The sequence below is a fragment of the Monodon monoceros genome, unplaced genomic scaffold, assembly GCF_005190385.1.
Source record: "Monodon monoceros isolate NGI ecotype Baffin Bay Population unplaced genomic scaffold, NGI_Narwhal_1 Super_Scaffold_2, whole genome shotgun sequence".
Taxonomy (NCBI): domain Eukaryota; kingdom Metazoa; phylum Chordata; class Mammalia; order Artiodactyla; family Monodontidae; genus Monodon; species Monodon monoceros.
The window spans coordinates 49,322,137-49,341,812 of NW_021703776.1; the positions used below are offsets into that span (position 1 = coordinate 49,322,137).

At 40.8% G+C, this 19,676-nt stretch overlaps 1 protein-coding gene across 4 annotated transcripts in view; it reads left to right on the top strand.

The window, feature by feature from the left end:
• Positions 1–19,676, top strand: part of CDK6 (cyclin dependent kinase 6) — a 233,322-nt gene that overhangs the window by 157,950 nt on the left and 55,696 nt on the right. For all 4 annotated transcript variants that reach the window (XM_029232925.1, XM_029232924.1, XM_029232927.1 and 1 more), the window contains one exon: positions 2,829–2,938. In XM_029232925.1, the coding sequence (XP_029088758.1) occupies positions 2,829–2,938 (110 nt within the window). The remainder of the gene's footprint in view (positions 1–2,828; positions 2,939–19,676) is intronic.

Here is a 19,676-nt window from a genome sequence, read left to right on the forward strand (position 1 = left end):
GAAGGGTGGTACAATATTGGGAAATCTATTAATGTAATTAATATATCATTAATAGAATAAAAGAGTGATCAAATGGTCATTATTAATAGACATTTTAAAAAGCATTTGAGGGGCTTCCCTGGTGGCACAGTGGTTGAGAGTCCGCCTGCCAATGCAGGGGAGGTGGGTTCGTGCCCCGGTCCGGGAGGATCCCGTATGCCGCGGAGCAGCTGGGCCCGTGGGCCATGGCCGCTGGGCCTGCGCGTCCGGAGCCTGTGCTCCGCAGCGGGAGAGGCCACAACAGTGAGAGGCCCGCGTACCGCAAAAAAAAAAAAAAAAAAGCATTTGATAAAAATCTGTTACCCATTTTGAGTGGTCACTAAATTTTAAAAGGAATAGAAGGAAACTTCTTTAATATATCAATATTTTTCTTATTATTTTCCTTGTCTAAACATTTATTTGATGATCATAATAAGTCTCACTGATTAAAGTACTGAAAATGAACATAGTGCTACCTAAAGTGTTTTAGAAAGGGTAATCGATCAGAAATCACAGACTCTTTAGAACAGCTTAAATAAGGCTGTATTTGGATTAAACTTTTCATCTCATATGATGTTAGACTTTATTTCGAACTGAAGTGAGAAGATAAGTATGTGATCTCATAATATCTGTGTATGTCTGTAAACCACTGGAGTGGAACTTTATGGAAAGTTTGCCCCTGCACTTTGGTATACAGTGTATTAGAGAAATAGAGAAATGTTCCACCAGCTAGAAATATTGGTAAAGCAGAAATAAATTATTTAACTAAAAACTAACGCCCAGAATTGGACACTCTTCTTAACAAAAGTAGTGAGTATCTTCTTTTTGGGGGTTGACTGGTAATTGAATTTTGCCCACTTATCTTCTAGGAGTGATTGCCTTAAAATCATCAGTTTGGTATTTGTTAAAACACAATTGTTATGTGCGCAGTATTATGATGGGCATTTACAGGCATAATGATGGATGAAATTGGGTCCATGCCCTCTGGAAGGACCCATATTATGAACTATTTTACAAAGTATGATTTTTAGGTGGCATTTGGTTCAGGGAGGTGATGATGTCAAAACTGAGCTTTGTAGGATAAGCAGAATTTCAACCTGTGAAGGAGAAAGTAGAGCTTCCCAAACTAGAACAGTGTCAACAAAAGCATGGAGGCAGGAACTGGAGGATAAGTTTGTATAATTGAGTGGTTCTCAAACCTAGCCAAGGGTTAGGGTTACCTAAAGAAGTTTAAACAAAAAAAAAAAAAAAAAAGAAGAAGAAGAAGAATTTCAGTGGACCCACCCATGGAGATCTAATTCAGTTAGGGGCAAGATAAGGGCCCAGACACATGTGTTTTTCTAAAAGCCCCATGGATGATTCTGATGTATAGTCAGGGTTGAGAGCCAGTGGTGTGGTCTCGTGCGGGAAGGATATGGAGGTACTTTATGATCACTCACAATCCTGTGAGTTGACTGGACTCAACTGGGCAGTTCTTCTGCTCCATGTGACATTGGCAGGGGCACAGTCACCTGGGGGACCAGTCAGGATGGAATGTCCAAAATAGCTAACTCACATGGCCTTTCAGCTGAGAGCTCAGCTGGGGCTGTCAATTGGAACATCTTTGTGGGCTTCTCATTGCATAGCAGCTGGGTTCCAAGAGGAAGCATCTCAAGAGCAAGCATTCAAAAAGGCCCAGGCAACCAGGCTTCCTATGACCTATAGCTTTGGTAGTCTCAGATGTTACTTCCACCATATTCTGTTGGTCAAGCAAGTCACTAAGGCCAACTCAGATTCAATGGAAAGTGAACTAAACTCCAATCCTTGATGAGAGGAGTGTGCATATAAGGAAAGAAGGAAATTGATGGCAACCATTTTTTTTTGAGAATTGCTACTGCAGTCTTTAGGCACTAAGTACTATAGCATCAAAGTACATAAACAGAATTTCAGGAAATTTAGACATCAGTGAAAGTACAATTAAGTAAGACAATAAGTAATGATAAAAGGAATCTGGATAATATAAAATTCTTATGTAATAGATTTATGTATTGAATTCCTTTATATACCTTCATTTCAGACATCCATAGAATTTCTGCTCCCCGCAAAAAAGAGGCATTTGAACCCCTATATACTCTTATAAATGTGGAACCTTAATGATATGGTTGTGTTTGTTTTATCTATTATTATACAGTGCTCAGTATTAAATGGGGTTCTTCCCATATTGGAATCTCTTCCTCTGGATGACTTTTTACACATGGTATAAACAATTGGATTATACATTCTCTCTCAAGTTCTTCTTCATGTTTTGTTTTCTGGAAAGAGTGGCATTGAAGGGGGCTTTATTTTGATTCCCCACAGTCTCACGATAAGAGTAGTTTTGACTTGTTCGGGTGCTCTGTAGACTTCAAGGTCACCATCCAGCAGCCACTGGAATAATCTTCCAATTTCCCAAAATTGCTGACGTGGGAATTGAGCTGCAATCGTTGCCATCATCTGTTTTCCACGTATTGTTTTTTAAAGCCCCTTAAGAAAGAAATAATTGTTTCAAGGTAAGGGTTTGTTTAAGTCTTTGCTTTTGCTTTCTGAAACTCAGTTATTTTATCATACTAACAAGACACCCAGAGTCCGAGGTGAGAACCCAGGTGGTGGGGGTGATGTAATTTCCTGGCCTGTCAGTGATGAGTCCTGGTTACTTATTGCTTCTGTCTGTGTCCCCCATGTGATTTGAGGAGTTCTTTCCGAGCTGAGTCTTGGCATTAAACCACCCAGGGTGAGGAGTCAAGCAAACAACCGTCCCCCTCAGTAACTCTCCACTCCGTTTGCCGTTGCAGGTCGTCACGCTGTGGTACAGAGCTCCAGAAGTCTTGCTTCAGTCCAGCTACGCCACCCCTGTGGACCTCTGGAGTGTTGGTTGCATATTTGCAGAAATGTTTCGTAGAAAGTAAGAAATAACCTTTTGTTTCACTCTGTCTCCCTTGGAAAGAAACGTTTCGGGTCTTGGATAATTTCAGTGGCAGCCTAGCATCCCTCTTTCAAGTAGGAACATGGTATCCAGCTCCACCTGCCTGCGGCTCCCACTTCCAAGCATGTCCTGAAACTGCCTTCTCAGTCCTTACAATGTAGTTGGGTGTGGTTGTAGCTTCCGGCTCTTGGAAACTCTGGAAGGGAACACTCCAGTGTTCATACAATTTATTTTGTTTTTGTTGGCAATGAGAGGATGTGGCAAACATGAAGCGCGTTATGGTTTTTTTGTGTGAGGAAACATCCTCAAGGTGGACTTTTCCACAAGAAGAGGACCAGGGCTGTTAAGTATATGGAAATTTTGATGGTGGGTTGAAAAAACAAAATGTTTAGACTGAAAAGGCACAGGCAAGAAAGATGTCTGCGCCATTTCAGAATACTTTAAATGCTGTCATGGAGAGGAGAGGTTAGACATATTCAGGCACTATAGAGAGCAGAACCAAAGATATTAAAATTACAGAAATAAAGATTTTTGCTCAAAGGCAAAAAAAAAAATCTAATGATTAGAGTTATCTGAAGAGAAGATCAGGGTTCATGAAAATAGTGCTTTCTCAATGGGTGTCCAAGAAGAGACTGGACCACTACACACTGTAGATGTTTTCAGTGGCATTCCTAGAATGGGTGGGTGGGCGAGATGACCTCCAGGGCCCCTCTGAGTCTGAAAGTCTGTGGTTCATTTGTTTGATTTTCAGGTCATAAGAAATAGCCAAACAATATAATAAAGATCTGCCAGGAAAATAATCCAGACCTGAGCACTAAATTCAGCCTGGTCAAAATTAAACAGAGAGCCTAATCATAATCTAATCTCTCTTTGTCTTCTATTTTTATTTCCATGGGAAAATGTGAGTTGGGAAGTTGAATATTTTCCCACTGGACATGTTATATTCAAAACGTAGTTACGTGCTAGCTCACAAGAAAAAGAGGTGGTCAGCCATTTCTTGCTTGTCTGTCTGTTTGTTTGTTTGTTTTAACCAAATGAAGTTTTGTGCATGTAACAAATTTGGGGAACTATTCTAGACCTCAGCAGATTCATCTGTAGCTCACAGAGGGGGATCATGGCAAGGTGATCAAAGTACACAGATGTTTAATGCAGGCCTATTGTGTGCCAATTACAGGACCAAACCTCTTTTCCTTGTGTTACCTTTTTATTCCTCACGATAAGAGATAACTGAGATGCAGTGGTAAATTTATTTGTCTAACATCAAACAGCTAAAAAGTATGAGGGGTATTACTCCAGAGGAAGTCTTGTGACTCTGGTGGTGTTTTTCTACCAAGGAGGGAAGAAAAAAAAAAATATATTGAATTCAGCTGCAATGTTTGCCAAATAGGCTAAATAAGTGGTTTTGGAAGTGTGGTTCTTGGACCAGCAGTATCCAAAAAGGTGACCTTTTTTGGAAGTGCAAATTCTTGGGCCTCACCCCAGACCGACTAGATCAGAAGCGCTTGGGCTGGGGCCCAGCAACCTTTGTTTTCACAAGCCCTCCAGGTGATCCTAATTCATCCTCCAGGGTAAGAACCACTGAGTTTGGATGAGAGAATCAGCAGGAATGGTCAGTCGTTAAATGTGCAACTCCCAGACCTCTCTCTTGAAATTCTGATTCATTATTGGACTGAGGCCTGACGTTCTTGTTTGTTTTGTTTTTTTTAACATTTTAAAAAATATTTTATTTATTTATTTGGCTGCATTGAGTCTTCGTTGCTGCACACGGGTTCTCTCTAGTTGCGGCGAGCAGAGGCTACTCTTCGTTGTGGTGCGCAGACTTCTCACTGCGGTGGCCTCTCTTGTTGTGGAGCACGGCTCCAGGCACGCAGGCTTCAGTAGTTGTGGCATGTGGGCTCAGTAGTTGTGGCTCGAGGGCTCTAGAGCACAGGCTCAGTAGTTGTGGCGCATGGGCTTAATTGCTCCGCGGCATGTGGGATCTTCCTGGACCAGGGCTCGAACCCGTGTCCCCTGCATTGGCAGGCGGATTCTTTAACCACTGCGCCACCAGGTAAGTCCTGGCATTCTTGTTTTTAAACGTGTGTCATGTAATTCTTTTCATCAGGCAAGTGTGGAAAATTTGGGGTTAAAGGCTTATTGTCAGAACCAGGAAAAATTTACTGTCAATATTGCAGTGTGGGAGTTGGGACAGTCATTTCAGTTCATCCCATGAATAAACTGGTGCAGCTGAGAGTTGATTAGAGAAGTATTTATTGGAATTACTTGGATGCGTCTAGGATTGTCCTCAATTGTAAAGATTGGGTCCTTCTTTTGTTATGGGGGAAGAATGATCAGTTATTTTTCAATAGTACAAAACTTGAATACCAGCCATCATTGACGATAAAAACAATCTTCTTCTGGAAGATGTTAAAAGAAAGATGAAATTTAAGATATGTAGTGTTAAAGTGTTCTCTAGTAAGGGATGTACTTTATTTTTAAGTATAGGTAGTCAGCACTTATGGAACAATTGCAGCCCAAATTTTCATTTTATAGCATTAAAACATTCTCCCACGGAAGTGGTAGTATAGTTGGTAATCTGGTCCCAGTCTAGCTTGCAAAGAATCCTGTATAACCTGGAACATATACAGAACATTAGTTATCAAAACCTATTTTCTATTTACAACATTTTTTTTCTAGGGTAAAGTCCATTCTATGTTCCAATCCAGGATGACAGGAATACCCATCTCTTCAGGCCAGCATTGGGTCTCAGAAGGGAGACTCAGTATTGGAGGCTCAGAGAGAAACTCCTTTGACAACAGCAGCAGGTCTGCTTCACTTTTCTGGGAAAGTGAGATGTTGGGTAGAGACCCATTGGCTCTTCAAATGTGCACAAAAGAAAGTACCCCTCTCTTGGAGCCTTGCACGGAGATAGTAAATTGAGAAATAATTGCCGGGAGCGGGAAGCAATATCAGAATCCAGGCGCGTGTGCCTTTAAGGCTGAAGGACAATGGATCCATCTGGGCCTGCCACCCTTCCTGGGGCGGGTGCTCTGTCTCTTAGGTAGTTCCTGCCGGTTGGGATGTGACCTTGAAAACAACCATGGGATCTGACCCTTGTTCCTGCTCAGTTCACGTTTGGTATTTCCTATGATAACACCCAGATATCTGAATGTGAAGCCTTCTCACTTATGCCAGCTGAGTTCAGGGGTCCAGCCACCGGCTTCACCTGCTTCCAGCTTAACTCCTGATTCAGTGCTGACCCACCTGTTGCAGTGTCCAGCTGAGAACTCACAAGCCGTGGATTCTGGAAGCAGACTCCCTCATTGCCTTAGGCTGACCCTAAATCAGGGAGTCCTGGTACGTGTCCACTCAGGGTTCCTCCTTGTTGCTATGGCAGTGTTCCCAAATTGTGTCATCTTTTTTAACACCTTCATGGTTTTTGCCATATTCATGGTAACTATACTTACTTAATTTCTTTACTATCTTAAATTAATTAACTTTTTATTTAGCCTCATCTTAAGCAAAAATATATAAAATCACAGAATTGATGAACCAGTTATTTGTCTAACATACACTAAAATTCATACATAACCCTTAAAATTAAACAATTTAGTCCATGTTCAGCCCCTGAAATCATCTCCCATATCACCCAGGTGTGTGTCACATGTTGGAAACAGATGTTTCATTCATTCTACAGATAACTTTACTGAGTGGCTACTATATGCAAGGTCCTTTTCTAGAGGAATAATTTACACCCTAGTGCAGAAGAGAGGCATTGCATTTGCAATTAGTCAATTAACCAGAGCTGGGGTAAATGCTGTGAAGTGTAGGTTTCTATGAATGGGTATAATGAGAAGCTTGTCTCCACAGAGGAAAGAGATTTCTCAGTGGAAGACTAGAAGTCAGGATTAACCTTCTCCAGAGGTCGTATCCTAGTTGTTTATATAAGAACATTGAGGAATAACCATTTATGCATCAGCAAGGCTCACCATCCTCCCTAATCTAGGGAGAAAAAAAGAAGCAAAGGGAGTTAACAGTTGTCTGTCATGTGACAGACTCAGGGCCGGGCACTTCACATCTATTATCTCACTAAACCCACATTCTGAAGACTGTTTTCCTGTTTACCAAAGCCTTCCACAAGGAGTATAAATAACTTGTCCATAGGCATACAGCTCTTAAATGGCAGAGCCAAATTTGAACCTAAGTCTACCTGACTCTCTAACCTTTGATTTTCCCACTCTGCCATGTTTCTACCCTGGCTGTGGTTTTATTAGGTACCATATTTTTTTCTAGAATGTTTCATGCATTATTACAATGTAGCAGCAACAATATTTTAGGGAGGTCAAGAAGCAAACCACACATCTAATAGCTTTGATTTCTAGCCTTTCCTATAGTGGAAAGGCTGACCAATTTCTGTGATATTGTAAAGAACTGCATGCCTTTTATTCTAAAATGTGATACCTAGCAAATATGAACTCAGGAAAAAGAATCTTAGGGCAGATGGTTGACAAAGAGCCAGAGAGTTTAAATACCATCTGTCATTATTTTCTGGGTTTAATAATTGCCACACTGACCTTCAGTAGCGTTCTACGAAAGTAGATAAGAGTTGGATCTTTTATCTTCCTCCTTTAACTCTTCATCAATGGGTGATCCATCTTTACTCCACATTGACTTATATATATATATATATATATATATATATATAAATTTATTTATTTTATTTCTGGCTGTGTTGGGTCTTTGTTGCTGCGTGCGGGCTTTCTCTGGTTGTGGTGAGCGGGGTTACTCTTTGTTGCAGTGCGCAGGCTTCTCATTGCGATGGCTTCTCTTGTGGCAGAGCACGGGCTCTAGGCGCGCAGGCTTCAGTACTTGTGGCACGCAGGCTCAGTAGTTGTGGCACGCAGGCTCAGTAGTTGTGGCTCGCAGGCTCAGTAGTTGTGGCTCGCAGGCTCAGTAGTTGTGGCGCACAGGCTTAGTTGCTCCACGGCATGTGGGATTTTCCTGGACCAGGGCTCAAACCTGTGTCCCCTGCATTGGTAGGCGGATTCTTAACCACTGCACCACCAGGAAAGCCCTTGAGTTATATTTTAATACTAAAAAACATTGCTATGAATTTGGTCAGTAGACAACTACTCAGCTTGAAGATTAGGATGAGATGGAGGGAGGGATGGACAGATGGATGATACCAACTGATTTTTAACTTCATGGCAAAATAGACTCACAAACGTTAACTGTCCAGGTATCTGTCCGTTGCCTTGTAGTCCTGGTCAGAACTATTGTCGGTGTGGTTTGAAAGTTATGGGGTTTTCCAAGTGACGGCAAAGTCATAAAAAGAAAACGCACATTTAAAAAATAAAACATGCTACTAATTCTTTGAATATGGAGATTGTGGTAAACAGATAGTAATTCTTAGAAGTTCTGAGTTGCCAGCTCTACTGATCCCTAGCTAAGAAATGCCAAATGCCACCAAGAAGAACATACAGTCACTGTTCGAAGGAAACAAACAAGGCTTCTTAGTTATACTCCCCCTCGGATGGTGGCCTCTCTAGGCTTGCCGTCATTGGTTTCTATGAATTAAACCCCCAGTAGCTGACAAACTGACAGAGAAACTGTCCTTTGTGGCTCAGTGGTCTGTGAGCAAATATCTTTAAAATGTCACTGAGTGCCTTGCCAACTGTCCTACTGGTTACTGTGTTGGTGTTCCCCATATTTGAGCGCTTTCCTTAGTGACATCAGGGAAATGAGGCCCTTGACCAGATGCCCTGAACACCAAGACACCAGCAGGCAAGCCCTAGTCTGTGAGAGGAAACCCATCACCTTAGGTTAGATCAGAACACGGGTGTGGAAACCAGGGCACTCACCGGACCTTCAGGTTTCTTGTCTTTTCTTGGATGTTTTCTTGGACCAACCAAATGGGAAGAACTCCAAAGAAGCATTTTCTCGAGTGAGGAAATACCCAAGATGGTACCGAGGAAAAGATCTTTTTGAATAATGCACACAGGGTAGTTCTAAGTAAGAACAAATGAGTACTGCCTTTTAATGTAATCAATGCTGATTTTTTCTTATTCTTGATGTGTATCTTACTTTATCATGAATTTGTTTTCATGGAGTATACTGAGAAGCCACCATCAGGCCAGGTCTTTCCCTGTCAAGGCAGCTCTGCAGGCTTCCAGCTTCGCAGCCCTTTGCCACTCCAATTTGGCACCCAGAGTCTGCCTGCCAACCTGTTTTCCTGTTTCCTGACTATTTGTGGACTTCCGATAAATTAATCTTTCTATTGTCACCCTTTTCCAAAAACTCGCCTTAAGGTTTTCCTCCTTAGAACCCTTGCGCTTCTTTTATTCTGGGTGCCCACCTGCCCTCCCTCATCTTCCAAAGCTAAACCTAGAAGCTGTCTCTTCAGGGAACAGACCTGCCCCCGCTCTGGCCCCACCACTCCCACCCCCCATATTTTGTGTGCACCTGTCCAGCAGTGCTTTTCTCAGCCACATTCCGTCTGCGCGCACACGTTGTCCACACAGCTGCAGTCATTATGGATGCAGAGCACGTTCTTTCTGAGGAACCAGATACCTGAGTCCGTTCCAGCCCTGCCTCTGCCAGCTCTGTGACTGAAGGCAAGCCCTCGACCTCTGGAGCTTAGTGTCTTTATCTGTAAAGTGGAGAGGCCGGGATAAGACACCACATCCATGGCATTCAGACTGCTTCATAGAGACCTCATATTCCTGCCTCTATATAGTCCAGGAGTGCCCAGCCCTTCTTGTTCCCACACTCAGCTTTGTTCAGAGCAACTTGATTTCATCTTTTTCATATACTGGGCTTCTGAGATTTAAAAGGGTTTTAAAACATGGGAGTAGATAATGTCCAAGTTTCACTCCAACTCTAATATTCTGTGCTTTGGGGTAGAACTGTGGCTTGGTCATTTCTGGAACTCTTATCATGTCAAGCACAGCTAACCCTTGCTGACAGAGGTTATTACACATCCTTGTCATGGTCCTGAGGATCTGACATACATTATTCAGTTTAATCCTCCCAAGTGACTTGCCCCAGGATCCCACATACAGCAGAGCTGTATGACCTATGACAGGAACAGTGAACTGTAATGAACTACCCTAGGAAGCTAGGCAGGCATGAAGTTATACAGGGTTGCAGTGTAACAGTTGGTGGGGGGCGGTGTGTACATGTGTGTACATGCCTCCCTCTCTACCCTACTGTTCCTTTCTTTACACATTTAAATATATAGATATTCCATGTGGAATGTCTATGAAAGTCTAAACCAGATCTGTCCAATAGAAAACAGAACATGAACCATGTCACTTTAAATTCTCTAGTAGTCATTAAAAGAGGCAAAAAGAAACAAGTAAAATTAATTTTAATAGCATATTTTAACACAGTATATCCAAAATATTATTATTTCAACATGGAATAAATATAACAATATGAAATATTGAAAAAAGTATTCTTTTTCAATACTAAATTCTTAAACTCCATTGTGTATTTTATGCTGACAGCACATCTCAATTCGGACTAGTTGCATTTCAAGTGCTCAGTAGGCACGTGAACTATATTGGACACCACAGGTCTAAACCATCAAATGAAAAGATAAAGAAGAAACAGACAATTCGCCGGTTTTTGGGAAGGGGAGAGAGAATGAGTCACTGCCCTTCTACCCTAGGCTCATCGATTTCTCAGTCTTCTATCTCCTACGTTGTTCTCAGTCTTCTATCTCCCACGATGTCATCTTTTCTAGTTTGGGTGGAGGCTATAGAAGTTGGGGTCCTTGATGTAAAACCAATAGAGCCGATGTTGATGCAGCTGCCTGGCCTTTGTCTCTGAATCGGTGACGCTTGGGTGCCAACCTGCAAATACAGTGTTTATCAGCACTGGCAGATCTTCCCCAACATGTCCTCTTTAAAAATGCTTGCACCTGAGCTTCCCTGGTGGCGCAGTGGTTGAGAGTCCGCCTGCCGATTCAGGGGACATGGGTTCGTGCCCCGGTCCGGGAAGATCCCACATGCCGCGGAGCGGCTGGGCCCGTGAGCCATGGCCGCTGAGCCTGCGCGTCCGGAGCCTGTGCTCCGCAACGGAAGAGGCCACAACAGTGAAAGGCCCGCCTACCGCAAAAAAAAAAAAAAAAGTGCTTGCACCTGGAGCCTCAGTCTCAGCGATCTCTCACTCCACAAGCCACTTTCAGAAACAGGAATTGTTGCAGGAAGGAGCAACTTAGGAGATGTAGATACCAGGTAGCTTTATTTAAAAAAAAAAATTTTTTTTTAACCACAAAGTAAAGTACGCTGGTAGCAGAAATGCCAAATGGCACAGAAATATAAGAAGTGAAATTGTCTTTCCTACACTCCCATCCAAAATCCACTTCCCAAAGATAACCCCCTGGATATATTTCCAGATCTCCTTTATTGCAAATTCAAAAGTGTGTGTTTACAAATACCTAAATACATACACACATGCACACATCTGTCAGTTTCTCTCACAGAAATGGGCTAATACTATACACCGTACTCTTCTGTACGTTGCCTTATTCACTTTATTTTGTCATGATATATTATGTCAGTTCATAGCGATCAAACTCATTTTGAAACTGCATAATTGTCAGCTCATTTATTTCATAGTTTAATTTCCCATTGATGGACATTTAGGGGTTGGTTGGTTGGTTGTTTTTGGTCTTATTACAAACAATATTGCAGTAATATCCTTGTGCTTATTTTGTGGAACATTTGTCCAAGTATTTCTGTATGGTAAATTCCAGAAATGAAATTATAGGGTCAGATAACATGCCTATTTAAAATTCTGCTAGCTAAACCAAATTGCCCTCCAGCAAGCTTCAAGTAAACTCTGTTTTTACCTTAAGGTGGGAAATAGTATTGAGATTCTCAAAGATTAAGAAATATTGTCAAAAATAAAACAAGACAAGGCCTCTTACGTAAGCCTTGGCTTCCTCCTACCTCTGTTACCCCTTTTAAAAAATATTATCCAGAGGAAAACCTAAGTGACCATGGTAATTATAAAAGCTGCTGTTAAGTTGGTTTGAAGCATAAGAGACCTTTTTCAACTGTAAAATTAACTGTGGGTTTCCTTTTTATCAGTTGTGTACGATAGGAAAGGAATCAACCTCATTTTGTCAGTTAAAAAAAAATTATCTTAAGATAAAGTCCCAGGCAGTTTTTTCCAGTGCACAGACAGCATGTGGAGAGTAATGTATATTGAGTTTTGCTCTCCCTTCCAGGCAGGATGTAGAGCATGGGTCCTCTCTTCTTCCTTAGTCATCTTAGTCACCAGACCTAGTCATCTTTACTTCAGATTTTGCCTTCTGGGTCTACTCATTGGAATAACTCTGGAAACCCTTGCATCAGCCCGGTTCTTGAAATAGGAAAAGAATCAGACTAATAGTCTCAGTTCTGCCTTAGTCAGAAAGTCTTAGGTCTTGCTGGTCACATCTTTCAACCGTTGATTTGGATAACAAATATTTGATTTGAGTCAAGAAGCCACCCATTTTTTAATCATAAAACACTGGCAGACAAAGTAGCTATTTTATACATCGAAAGACAGTTCTTACCAGTCTAGTCTTTACTCAGTCAAAGGCAGACTTCTCATCATTGTCCCTGGCTCTCATAAACATGAGTTGCTTCCCAGCCCTACAAAATAAAAAGTACCAGGCCTGCACAAAACTATTTTAGCTGGCGCTTGGACCTCTGATCTGAGTTGAGTCCAGCCTTAGTAATGCCTTCAAAGCATCACGTAACATTACATTTGTTGCTTTATAATGATCATGCAAATTTACTGGACAAGACAATAGAGACAGTGCATAGTACAAGGTATTTCAGATAAATGTAAATTTTATGAGATTTCATTGTATGCCTAAATAATTTTCCACAGAATGGTACTAAGGTGCTAAGTTACAATAAGTGGTACGGTGTGACAAAAGATTCTACTTGGTCTTGTCCTGTAGTGATAGGTTGTAGTGACAATCTGTTGGCAGCCCCATGTGGCCACTGCTATGGGGTCTGTGTCTGTCTGATACCCATGCTGCCTTGTTTTGCACTGCGTTTCTGCCTCCCATCTGGCCTTGCTATGGTGGCTGGAGGAGTTAATGTCTGATAAGCCCCATACTTGGCTTAACTGAGAAGCATTGGGTATTTTCTCATAAAAATCAAAGATATTACCTAGTTCTCTTTTTTTCTTTTATAAACTTTTTTTTTGGCTGCGTTGGGTCTTCGTCGCTGAGCGCGGGCTTTCTCCAGTTGCAGTGAGCAGGGGCTACTCTTCGTTGTGGTGCGTGGGCTTCTCATTGCAGTGGCTCCTCTTGTTGCGGAGAATGGCCTCTAGGCGCTCGGGCTTCAGTAGTTGTGGCTCACAGGCTCTATAGCACAGGCTCACTAGCTGTGATGCACGGGCTTAGTTGCTCTGCAGCTTGTGGGATCTTCCCTGACCAGGGCTCGAACCCGTGTTCCCTGCATTGGCAGGCGGATGCTTAACCACTGCGTCAACAGAGAAGCCCTACCTAGTTTTCTTTCTTTTTCTCCTTTCATCTTCTTTTCTCCTCTACCCCTCCTCCATAGTTCTCTCCTCCTCTTCTGTCCCTCCTCCCTTTGTCCCCTCCACTCTCCCTCTGTCATTCTTTCCCCTCTTTCTCCCAGTTTAACTATGGAAAATACAGAGCATTCAACATGGCCTCCCATATATACCTTCTCTGATAATACGTGGTAGTATTGAGTTTCTGATTAACTGCTCCAGTTTTGCTAGATAAATTAAATTTGCAGGGATCCAGATTTACTCAGAGATAGGCTGAAGAGCTGTTGGCTACTTAGGAGTGTGTGTGCATGTGTGTGTGTGTGTATGTGTGCACACACTTTTATAAAACCAATAATCTGAGAAATGTACTTCTGAATCTTCTTGTTTTCTTATAAACATTTTACAGACTCTTAATATGAGAAAAAAAGTGTTCCAGAGACAGCTACAGACATGTGGGCTGTATTTACTCACAAACTGAAATATTGCAAGGGACAATTCAAAGGTTTCTGGTGGAAATTAGATTTTACTACGAGCTGAATTGGATGCTACCAGCTCTTCTCTTATCACTGGCACAATTAGACTTTGCTGGACACTCTCCAGATCTGGGAGAAGATCCAAAACTTTGGAAGTTAGGCATCAGGAGCCTGTCAAATGTGTTTGTGCTATAATGTCCCACTGTTTAATTGGAAATAATTTTACCTACTAATATTTCAATAGTAAGAAGTAACTTGGAAACCAAATGCTATGTCTGTTTTGTCGGTCAGAGAGTCATATTGAATTCTCCAGATATCAGCATACAACAGAGTTAATTTCAAAGACACTCAGTTAAATGGGATACAGCCCCAATTAAAAGTGGTACTGAACTGAAATACATAGACATTTCTCATTTTTATGTAAACTTATACCTTTTTTATACATTGCATATGAACAGTTTCTTCTTGTGTTGCATCTGTGAGCCCTCAATCAGAGCTCGTTAAAAGTATTAGGAGCTTTTAGTTTAAAATGATACCTATTGCTCCTCTCTGTTTCTTACCAAAAAGACAAAAACATCCAACACTCAATTAAGACTGGCAATGAAATAATTATCAAAGTTATTTGGAAGAATTTCCATTTAGCCAGAACTAGATTTAAAAGCCCATTTGGTGACTCAGGTTATGTTATGTGTACCTGGAAATAGTTAAACCTTTCTTTTCCTCCCTCATTCCCTTTTTGAGAAACACAAGGTTGATTACAGTTCAAAAAATGGTCAGCTCTTCCCACCCCTGATCCTGTTGAGATCTCCACAGTGGTATTGACTCCCCTCTGCCATCAGTATGATATCTCTTTCTCTCTCGGGTATGAGTACAAATACCAGAAAACCTTATGTGCAAAAAGGGATCAGGGGAAGTGACGAGAACAAGATATTTAGTAGATGGAGACAGAGACATGAGAGCAGTATTAGGTGAAACATGTGAGATATTAAAATTGATCTAAGAGCTACTCAGAGACCGTTAAATGTTTACAGGACGAGTCAAAGTAATGTCTACATTTTGTTGGCTATACATTGTTTGTCTGGGTAGATTATCCCTCTTAGAAGAACGAGAAAAACTAAAAGAATAAAATTCTTGTGACTTTTGAAAAAATACTACCAAACAAGCAAGTATTGATAGATAAACAATAAGGACCTACTGTATAGCACACGGAACTATATTCAATATCTTATAATAACCTATAACAAAAAAGAATCTGAAAAAGAATATATATACATATATATGTATAAATTACTGAATCACTTTTCTGTACACCTGAAACTAACACAACATTGTAAATCAACTGTACTTCAATAAAAAATAAAGAGAAACAAAAGGCAACAAGAACCGAACATTCTGAAATGTAAAAACAGTAAACTGAGATGGAAAGGGAGATACATAATATGTGAAATTAAAATGAAATCAAGTACAGTGGCACAATTGAAATCTGAGAGGAGGGAGTAAAAAGTAGAATTAATACTATAGGAAATGGAATCCTTGATGTAAAGACAGTATTGAGAAGTTCTCACGAAATGCTGACGAAAAGAACAAAAGGTTTTAAATGGTGAGAAAAGGACAAATATGAAGAATAGAGAATGGAATCTGGCATAAGAAATCAACGGTCTTAGTCTATGTTTTTGATTACTGCATTTCGTGAAATGCAGTAATCAAAACATTGACTAAGACATGACTTGAGTATGTGGATTAAAAGTTCTCACAATATTTTGGAGAAAATCATTGCAGAAGAGATACCGGTAGTTTGGGATGCTCAGGGCTGTGGGTACAGAGAACTCAATTTAGGTAAGCTAAAGAGTAAGAAATTTGTTAGCTTACATAAACGGTGATTCCAGAGGTAGGTGAGCTTCAGGGTTGGCTTAATCTAGAAGCTGCAGCTCCATTTCTTTGAGACTCTTTTCTGTGTGGTGGCATCTTTGAAGACTGTCTTCCCTCATGGCAAAGTGGTATGGTAGTTCCAGGTTTTGCACCAGGACACTTGGACAGTGAACACATTCTTTTCTACCAGGGTTCCAAACAGGTGTGCTGAAATTCATCCTCAGGACTGTTTATAACATATGCCTGCACTTAAGCCAGGGACTGACAGCAGAGAAGTGGAATTTGCTGATCAGATAGATGGTGGTCTGAAGAACATCAGGTTCTGTTACAAGGAGAAAGGGGAAGGTGGGTACTGGGGAGGCGACCCATGGAATCCACTTGAGACCGACATAAAGCACACCCTGGGAAATGTTAGAATTGCATGGAGAAAGAAAAAAGCCTATGAAGACCAAATAAATTTATTTGAAAGCTATACAAAAAAGAGGGAAAATCAGGCTGGCCTCAGACTTCTCTTTTATTTGACTAAAAGCCAGAGGAGAACAGAGAAATATCTAAATTTGTGGGGGAAAGTCTATGACCCAAGAACTTTCTTCTCAAGTGACTTGTCCTAAATGTGTGAAGGCAACACAAAGGTTCCAATATGTAAGGATTCAGTTACTGTTTGTTTATTAAATACCACTTGGGCATACTTGAGTTGACCGAGAGGGATATCAGAATTAGCACATCAAGAATGGGTGACCACATAGCACAGGGAGATCAGCTCAGTCTTTTGTGTCCACCTAGAGGGGTGGGATAGGGAGGGTGGGAGGGAGATGCAAGAGGGAGGAGATATGGGGATGTATGTATATGTATAGCTGATTCACTTTGTTATACAGCAGAAATTAACACACCATTGTAAAGTAATTATACTCAATAAAGATGTTAAAAAAAAAGAATGGGTGACCACAGAATATAAATTGGTATAGCCACTATGGAAAACAGTATGGTGGTTCCTCAAAAAACTAAAAATAGAGTTGCCATATGATCTAGCAATCCCACTCCCGAGCATATACCCAAAGAAAACCATGATTTGAAAAGATACATGCACCCCTATGTTCACAGCAGCACTATTCACAATAGCCAAGACATGGAAACAACCTAAATGTCCATCGACAGGTGAATGGATAAAGAAGATGTGGTGTATATGTATACATTGGAATATTACTCAGCCACTGAAAAGAATGAAATAATGCCATTTGCAGCAACATGGATGGACCCAGAGATTATTATACTAATAAGCAAAGTAAGTCAGAAAGAGAAAGACAAATACCATATGATATCACTTATGTATGGAATCTAAACTATGACACAAATGAACAAATCTACAAAACAGAAACAGACTCACAGACATAGAGGATAGACTTGTGGTTACCCAGGGGAGATGGGGGAGGGAAAGATTGGGAGTTTGGAAGTAGTAGGTGCAAACTATTATATATAGGATGGGTAAACAACAAGGTCCTACTGTATAATATAGCACAGGGAACTGTATTCAATATCCTGTGACAAACCATAATGGAAAAGAATATGGAAAAGAATATGTATGTATAACTGAGTCACTTTGCTCTACAGCAGAAATTAACACAGCATTGTAAATCAACTATATTTCAGTAAAATTTAAAAAAAAATAGAATGGGTGACCACAGTATGAATGGGCTGGTGAGATTCCCTGAGGGACTGCCTATAGCCACCCAGCTCTTCACAGAAGTTCTGAGAACCTGGCTTCAGCAGCCTTCACCTGCTTGTACTGGCCATACTAATGACCCCATAGGAATGTGGTCGGGCTAGTATAGTTTTAACAACAGCATCTGGATGAAGCTTAAAAGCAGACAATTTCATTATAAATTAATAGTCCTTATTATGAGAATAGCCCCGTAATTGGACTTCAGAAATTCCCCTGAAAAAGCTTCAGGCAGAATGTACCATCAGATTTAAAAGTCTAATTAAATGGGACTAAAATTATGTTTCATTTTAGCCCACCTATGACTACAAAGAAACGGTTTCTAAAGGCCTTTAAAAAATAGAGAGGAGTAGGTCAAAGGAAAAGACTAAAGATGAAAATAGAAAGGGAGATGAATGGGATAAGAAACAATTATAAAGACGGAAAATGGAGTAGCCAGATTACAGTCCCCTTAGGAGGCACAAAGAGCAGAATTGACACTTAGGAGAATTGAGGAAATGATGCAAAAGGCAAATTTGGTTAAACTTTCAAGTGAGCAATATATTTCTTTTAATGTAATTTCTTACATTTTCCCATAACACTGAATTTTTCTATTTAAAGATGATCTATGTTAATACAAAAAAAACTGAATTGATCAAAATGTTCAACATCGGTGGAATTGCTTAGTAAATAACGATGTATCTATACAGTTTATGAAGATGGTTGAAATATGAAAGTGTGTGCTGTTGTTTCCCTAGAAGTGAGAGTGTTAGTGCACATGTTATTCATGTCACTTGATGTCACTGTGTTGTTAATATTACGGCATCCATTACTCGTTGTTAAAATATTGACATACTTCCAGTTTTACCCTTGGTAAAAGATCCACAGCCCAGAGTACCCCCAGTTCCCTACATGCCCCTGCCTCTCTCCTGCCAGATCCCCAGGGCTTCCCTAGGATCCAACTGAAGGGTTACTGGCTGACATACCAGGGTTATCCAGAATCCTGCTCCAGCCCTTTCATGTTTTTTAAAAAAAATTTTAATATTACCTCAGGCTGTGGAGATGCTTTCCTAGGAATATCCATTTGCAGTAACTCCTATATTCTCTTAAATCCCCGGAAGTCATCCTCTGTTCTGTCAGTCGTTTCCTCCAGCTACCATTTGCTGATATATGGGAGATCATTTTTCTCTTTATATCAAAGACCTTCCACCAGTTCCCAACCAGCTGCTGATTTTTATCCTGTTTCCCAGGCCTTAAAGGCTTCTGGAAATGGATTAAAACTAGGAACTTAACATCTCACTGTGAAATTCTTCCTTTGCTTTGTTTGGTTTAGTTTTTTGTTTTTTTGAGGCAGGTGTTTAGCATTATCATTCACCCTTTGGCCATCTTGGCACAGAAGTGTTCACCAAAAGTGGTACCCAGAATGGCCCCTAAATATGTCTAAACACGCCCCTAATTTGTTTTGTTACAATGGCAAAAGGGATTTTGCAGCTATAATTAAGGTTATGAACCTTAAAATAGATTATTCTGGGTTATCTGGGTGGGCCCAGTCTAATCACATGAGGTCTTTTTAAAATTTTTTATTTTATTTTATTTTATTTTTTTGCGGTACACGGGCCTCTCACTGTTGTGGCCTCTCCCGTTGCAGAGCACAGGCTCTGGACGCGCAGGCTCAGCGGCCATGGCTCATGGGCCCAGCCGCTCCGCGGCATGTGGGATCTTCCCGGACCGGGGCACGAACCCATGTCCCCTGCATCGGCAGGCGGACTCTCAACCACTGCGCCACCAGGGAAGCCCCTAAAATTTTTATTGTATATTGGAGTATAGTTGATTTACAATCTTGTGTTAGTTTCAGGTGTACAGCAAAATAATTTAGTTATACATATATCTATTCTTTTCCAGATTCTTTTCCTATATAGGTTATAACAGAGTATTGAGTAGAGTTCCCTGTGCCAAACAGTAGGTCCTTGTTGATTATCTATTTTATATATAGTAGTGTATAAATGTTAAACCCAACCTCCTAATTTATCCCTCCCCCACCTTTCCCTTTTGGTAACCTTAAGTTTGTTTTCTAAGTCTGTGAGTCTGTTTCTGTTCATGAGCTCTTTGAAAGAGATAACTTTCTCAGGCTGGAGGCAAAAGAGATGGGACAGAAGGGGAAGTCACAGAGATTCCA